Genomic DNA, 7,143 nt, shown 5'->3' on the forward strand with positions numbered 1-7,143 from the left:
GAGGAACAATGGGCGGAGTCAGTAGACTGAAGGGGTTCATCCGTTCATGTGAACCATCTTCGATTCATAAGAACTTTTTGTTTTCTATGTACATATTATATATACATAAAAACTTCTTTATATTTTGAATTTTCTTTTGATTATATATTGATGCCAATGATAACAATCCTTTGAACTTTATATTGCCTTTGATTTTATATATATATTGGAACAATCAACACAACTAGATAAGTGAGAAAAATAGGGAAGGTTTTGAAGCAAATTATATTGAGTTTTTGGTGCAAATTATGCTGGAACCAAGTCGAAAAAAATAATATAAAAAGTAGAAGCCAAGTCTAAGGTTTTATTTTGGAAGTCAAATTTATATAATTTCCCATTCAAATTAATGTTAATCAGTTGGAAGTTTGTTACCAAAAAGACTAATTGAAAAACGCGTTTAAATAGTCTTTGTTTCAGTATGGCTAATTGTATATTCTGATTTTCTAGGGTAGTATTGGAAAAACTAATAACTAACTCAGATTGAATTGTGACAATGTAATAATTAATTAGGTCATGTAATTAAATCTTCTAAGAGGACTCTTTCAAACTTTGTTTTTATCATAACTTTTTTTGTGTGTGTTGGAGGGGAGGATCTCAATCATTCGGTGTCTGATTTCTCTTTAAAATTGATTGATTCAAATTCAGTCGAGAAGTTTAGTTTGGGGTGAAAACGTCCTATAGAAAGCGACTTCATTTTAAGGCTCAAATTTAAAATCTCTAATTAAGGATTGAAGGATATTTTAACAAGTTTGAAAACAATAATTATTTACTGAAAGTAACTATTAGTTGAATATATATATTCAAAAAGATTGATGTTATAACCCATAGTATATTTGACAAAAATGTGTGCCTAGTATTCATTTTTGTAATTGCACAAAAAATGAAGATGTAATCTTATCTAATATTTCATTTTCATAACCTAATTCATATAAGCAGTATGTACAACTACTCATAGCTTGTACTTAAGAAAACTTCCAAAAGTACTATATTTAATATCCAACATAATGTCAAATTCTGTTATGGGGAGCTTTCAACTTTAATAAAAACGCATTATATGGAGTATATAAAATTGGAAACTATATGAAATAAGGATGAATGTCATTTATTAAACTAATTGTGAGAGTGAAATTTGCAAAAATTAGACTAAATTCTATGCAGTAGTTGCATTTATTAATGATGAAATGAAGGTGATTTCTATAATATTCAAAACTTAAACGAAATAATGTTGTATTAAAAAATTTGGAGGGTCAATATCTGTAGTTCTCCTTAAGTTTATTTTATAAATTTTGGTCACACTCATCCTTTTTTCTGAATAGAAATTAAATAAATAAAAATTCGAAGCTCCAAACTAATTAGAGCTCATTTGAAATAGTTTATTGTAAATAAACGATAAACATAAATACTTTTAAGATAATTATACATTTGGATAGAAATGTTGAAACTAGTAATAAAAATGATGAAACTAGTAATAAGAGATTGATATATTTGGTAACAGAATGAAGATATAAAGTTAATTTTTTTAGAAAATATTCATTAAATAACCTAAAAATTACCTTGAGAAAAGAAGGCTTTTGTTTTGAGAACAACAATCATGGTCAACTAAGACTGTTTAAAAGCTCCAAACTCATTAGTTTGTTAATTTTGGTTTATAAGTACTTTGGGTGTTGGTCAAAGTCTTGTAACTTATGGTGGACGAGGTTTAACGTCTACTACATTTGAAAAAAAAAAAAGTTGATATTATATCGTGTGGTTTTCGAAGATTGGATTCGAATGAACCTCCTTTTGCCCTCTAGCTCCGCCACCATGTCACTCGTCAAATAAGCTAAAAAGTGCATGTCAAGCTAGTTTGATCAGCTTAAAAGCTTCTCTCGATATCCTCTAATCAGTGGCGGAGCCACAGACAAGGAAGGGTGATCAGATGAATACCCTTCGTCGAAATTTTTTTTTGAGTATATAGGTTAAATATAGATATTTATAGTTATATACATGTTGTTGCACACCCTTGACAAGCTAGAGAAACATAGTCTAGTTGTCAAGAGTATGCGTTTACGCATCAACAACCCGAGTTCAACCTTGGCAGGTGCAACAATACTTTATTTTCTTTATTTTTTAAACAGTTTTTTGCCCAAGAAAAAATATGAACACCCTTAACCAAAAGTCTAACTCCGCCACCGACCCCCTTAACCACTCCAAGTTACTATCAAAATTATCAATATCACATGAAAATCACCTCCTTTATTCACTTTTATTTATTCAGCTTGGACTTTGCACGTCCTTCAAAAAATAATACTACATCATTGACATGGACATTCTATCATATACTTACTAGATTGTGGAAAAATATTTAGGACATATGCTATATTTTTAATATAATAAATAAATAAAAATAAGCGGAGAAAATTTAATATAGTTGAAATGTAATAGGTTCTCTAGAAGTCAATTTTTCCAAATCAACGCGTCTAGCCATGGGAAACTCAGATACAAAGACTTTTAAACTTATATATGTGGCTATTAATACTTTCCACAAAAGTGTCTTAATCCAACCCTATATATAAACAAACAAATTACCCTTATAATCAACTTCAATTAAAAAAAAAAAAAACCACCCAAGATTTTCTCTAAATTTCAACAATGGCCAATGATCAAAAATACCAACAATCATATCCACTAGCACCATCAAGTGTTATGCCTAGAAGTGATGCAGAATTTGCAACAAATAATTTCCAATCAAATTATAATCAAAGAAGGAAGAACAAAATCAGAAGTATTTTTCTCATCACAATTTTCCTAATTGGAATTATTCTTCTATTTTCCTTCACTTTCCTTCGAATTAAAATGCCGAAAATGAGGCTCGAAAATATCACAATATCAAACGATGGCGATGGCAGAATTATTTTCTCCGCGCAAGTTTATCTAAGGAATCGAAATTTTTGGCGCTACGATTATGATAGTACCTTAGGTACTATTAATACTGCAGGGGGTGCAACTATTGGACAGTTTGTTATTCCTGATGGTGAAATACGACGTCGTTCGACGAAAAAAAATTATGTTATGGCAAATATTAATTTGCCTTCAAGACTTAATAATACTTCTGGGGTTTTGCCAGTTATTAGTGAAGCTAAGATGAGAGGTAAAGTGAAAGTGTTTAGGGTATTTAGGTGGAAAAAAACTGCAGATTTGAATTGTAAAATGTCAATTAATTTGACTATTAGTGCAATTCAGGATCTTGATTGTGAGTGACAATAATTAATAGATTTTTTTTTTTTTCTTTTTTGAAGTCTTACCAAGCTACATTTATGTATTTATAATTTTCTTTTGGTTATAGTGTTGTATGTATATCCATTATCTGATTTTCCTTTGTGTAGATATGATGATTTGAAAGATTATAAGACATGTCGTTTTTGTTTTTCCATATGTTAATTCAAAGGAAGTGTATGATGACTCACTAGTTCAATTGTCCGACTAGATTAATTTAAAATGACATACCAAATTACTGAATTCATGAGTGGACCTAGCCTATAATGGAGATGCAGGTGCATCCGTTAAGCTTGGAAAAACTTTGTATATATGTATGTATATATCTTAAAAAGGTATCATATATTTTAAAATGATCCCTCAAATATATCTACGAGTATAAGATTCGGGTAGTTGTTGTGCTCCTTTGGCTCTTGATGCGAGTGAGTGGCCTCATCATTTACAACTCCGCACATAACTTTGTCATAATTGACGCACAAAAGTTAATGATGTCGTTGTTGTGCTCAAATCTTTGATCAGCCTCTGATTGAATTGATACTGGTCAAAATATAACCTAAACTTCAGAATTACAAAACAACTTTCAAGGTTAGAAATTATGTGAATATATGTAAATTAAATCTCAACTTTAACTTCTTCTTTTTTTCAGAAAAAAAAAAAAAAAAACACAAAGAAACCGGGGGGAGGGGGTATTGATTGGGCCCATGTTGGACAGGCCTAATCCGACTTGACCCATGCAAACTTTCTAAAGTTTAAGCCCAGTCGCTTTCTTAGGATCATTTGCACTTTTGGCTCTGTTGGTGTTTAAGTTATGCTCTTCATAACAAATTATTTGTTTGAAAAATTACATAAATCCTCAAACATTATTGTAATATTTACCTATTTATTCATTACTTCAAAAAAAAATTACGTTATATTCCACAATAACCCCAAATACCTATGTAACCCCTAAATACATGTGACCAAATATGATTACATACAATATATTTGAGGCTGAATCATATATCTGTATCTACAATTTATGTACCTCAATATTTAATAGAATTTTATGTAATATTGAAATGTAAGCGGAGAAGGAGTAATTAGTGCCTACAATAGTAAAATTTATGTTATTTATTACTCATAATTTTTTTGCAGAGAATAAGTTTATATTTTCGTATCACAATATTTTATAAGTTATGGCCCAATATAACTTCAATTTTTAAGAATTTATGCCTCACTATGCGTAAATCTAATTAAAGGGCAAAGATTAAATACCAACTCATTAAAGAAGAAAACGTAAAATTCTTTTTGCTCTTTCATCATCTCTAGCACAATCTAACAGCAAATTGCCAATCAATCAAAACTTTTAGATAAGTTAACTTGAGTTGGGCCCAGATTTAGGCCAAACATAGTAGGCGTTTGGTCATGAAAATTAAAATTTTCTTGAGTTAAAGTTGGAGTTGTATTTGGTTATGAAAATAAATTGAATTTTTTTTTAACTTTTTGTGAGAAAAGTTGGAGTGAAAAATATTTATTTTGACTTATCCAAATACAATTTCAAATTGTATTTGGAATTCTTATACCAAACACTATAAGTTTTCAAGAAAAAAAAAAATTCTCATGACCAAACGGATCTCTTACTCTAACTTGGCAGGTTTGGCACTTACATTAGTTTTGTTCGACACATATGCCTAACTAATAACGTGAGAAAAATCTGTTTTTTAGTGAACAAATGACGAACCTAACAACTAAAAAGGGTACAATAAAGAGAACTTTCAAGGTTAAATTAACCAATAGCCACAAAAAGTTTTTTCTACCAATCAAAAGGTTAAGTGTATGCGTATTTCATCGAGACGGAAGCTATTTTTAAAGAATTCTCGACTCAAGTACAACAAATAAAAAAAATTATAACGATATGGTTCATACTAAGATTCTTTCTAATGTGTGATTGCTAAAGTACAATAAAAATGATGTCCAAATGATATATGAGAAGAAGTAGATATTTTCTTATAACTATGATTTATGTCCCCATTTATTTTCCAGCATTTAATATTGCGGTCCCGATAGCAACACTTGGTGTAGGCTATATCATTTAGGCAGATATATATTTTTTTTTTTTGTTAACATTGTGAATATCACTAACCAACAAAACAAAGATATAAACAAGAGTTAATACATAAGAATGACTCTAAATTTAATATCAAATTATAATTTTAATTTTAAATTTTGATAATCTTAAATTTTGATAGTGTACAAATGGAACCTTTAACTATTTAAAACTTGAACAAATATGACCTTCAATTTTATAACTCCATGCGTGAGTTTCACTCGCGCCTACGTGGAAAGGAAATCCAATCATACGGTGCCACATCGTTAAAAGGGTTGACTTGGAGGGAGGTCATATTTGTGCAGTTTTAAATAGTTAAAGGTCATATTTGTGCACTGTCAAAGTTTTGCTTTTTGTGTTAAAAATGTGTTGTTTTTATTATTATTATTATTATTTTAATTTTTATAGCTGCAACACCTAACTTTTTTTTAATTAAAAAATCGAACCCGCGCAATAGGCTGAAGGAAGCGCTCAAAAAGAGCAAATAACACCACTGGACTATCTAAGTGTCTTGTTTCATGTGGTTCAACATTAATATACGTACATAAATATAGATTTTCTACCTTATATATATAACGTAATTTTTTTACCGAGGGGGATCGGGTGAATCCCATGGCAACCACGTAGGTCCGCCCCTGCATTAATTTAATAATTTTTTAATAACGTTAATTTAGTAACATTGTAATAGCGTTAATTTGATAACGTTAATTTAATATACTACTATTACTATCCTTAATAACGTAAATTTAATAACGTTTTATTAAAACTATAACTTTTTTATTATTGGTATAGTTTCATCTTTAATTTAATATTTAAATAAATTATATTTAGATATATTATATAACTTAAATTCGCCCTTTGCTTTGTAATATATATACATACCCGTGCGATTTTTTTCGTATGAGGCTAACCCACCTAATTAATAAATCTTCAATATTGCTCTTTTTCCGCAATGAAAAAAGAAATTAGATGTCATTTTCATATTTGAGCCAAAAATAATAGTGAAAAGTCATTTAAAGGTCATATTTGTGCAGTTTTGAATAATTAAAGGCCATATTTATGCACTGTCAAAGTTTAAAGTCGTATTTATGTATTATGGCCTTAGATTTTAAGCTGGACGCGCCCAGTTTTACGTGTTAAACATGCGTTTTGCCACATAGGATTGGAGGTCATATTTGTGCAGTTTTGAATAATTAAAGATCATATTTGTGCACTGTCAAAGTTTAGGGTTAAAGTTATAGTTTGATGTCAAATTTAGGATCATTTTTATGTATTAACTCTATAAACAAAGAGCACTTGATGTCAACATCTTTATGTGTTAACGCCAAGCCTCACAAGAGCAGAACTATACTAAGTAACTATAGAAATAACTGTTGCCAATATCCCCTACTCCTATATGCCTTTCTTTGTAAGTATAAATCTATCATTCACATACCAGTTGATCATACACTCTTTCAGAGAATTAAGCTTTCTCCAGTACCAGTTACTGTCTGTTAGAGTCTGATAAATTCAGATGTTAGCATATCACCCTTTAAGTAAATTTCATGAATCCATTTAACCCATAGTGTATCTTCTTTCATCCCAACAGAAGCTATGTTCCATGTACCGCAATTTTTAATATTTAGACCACCATTCCAAAAGGAATTATTAACCTTCTCCTAGGATACAAAAGCTATCTTCCTGGTTTCTGTGTTACCGCTCCACAAATATGCCCTGAATTTTTTATCAACCTTTTTTACCACTCCTTGAGGCAGTAATAAAAC

The 7,143-nt window shown here is 29.9% G+C and overlaps 1 protein-coding gene across 1 annotated transcript; it reads left to right on the top strand.

Annotated features, from left to right (window-relative positions):
• The first annotated feature begins 2,612 nt into the window (after positions 1-2,612).
• LOC124899402 lies at positions 2,613-3,451 on the top strand. Its single transcript, XM_047414257.1, has one exon. The coding sequence runs from the start codon at positions 2,671-2,673 to the stop codon at positions 3,277-3,279; it is 609 nt and encodes a 202-aa protein (XP_047270213.1). The 5' UTR covers positions 2,613-2,670; the 3' UTR covers positions 3,280-3,451.
• The last annotated feature ends 3,692 nt before the right edge of the window (positions 3,452-7,143 follow it).

This window comes from Capsicum annuum, chromosome 1, assembly GCF_002878395.1.
Source record: "Capsicum annuum cultivar UCD-10X-F1 chromosome 1, UCD10Xv1.1, whole genome shotgun sequence".
Taxonomy (NCBI): domain Eukaryota; kingdom Viridiplantae; phylum Streptophyta; class Magnoliopsida; order Solanales; family Solanaceae; genus Capsicum; species Capsicum annuum.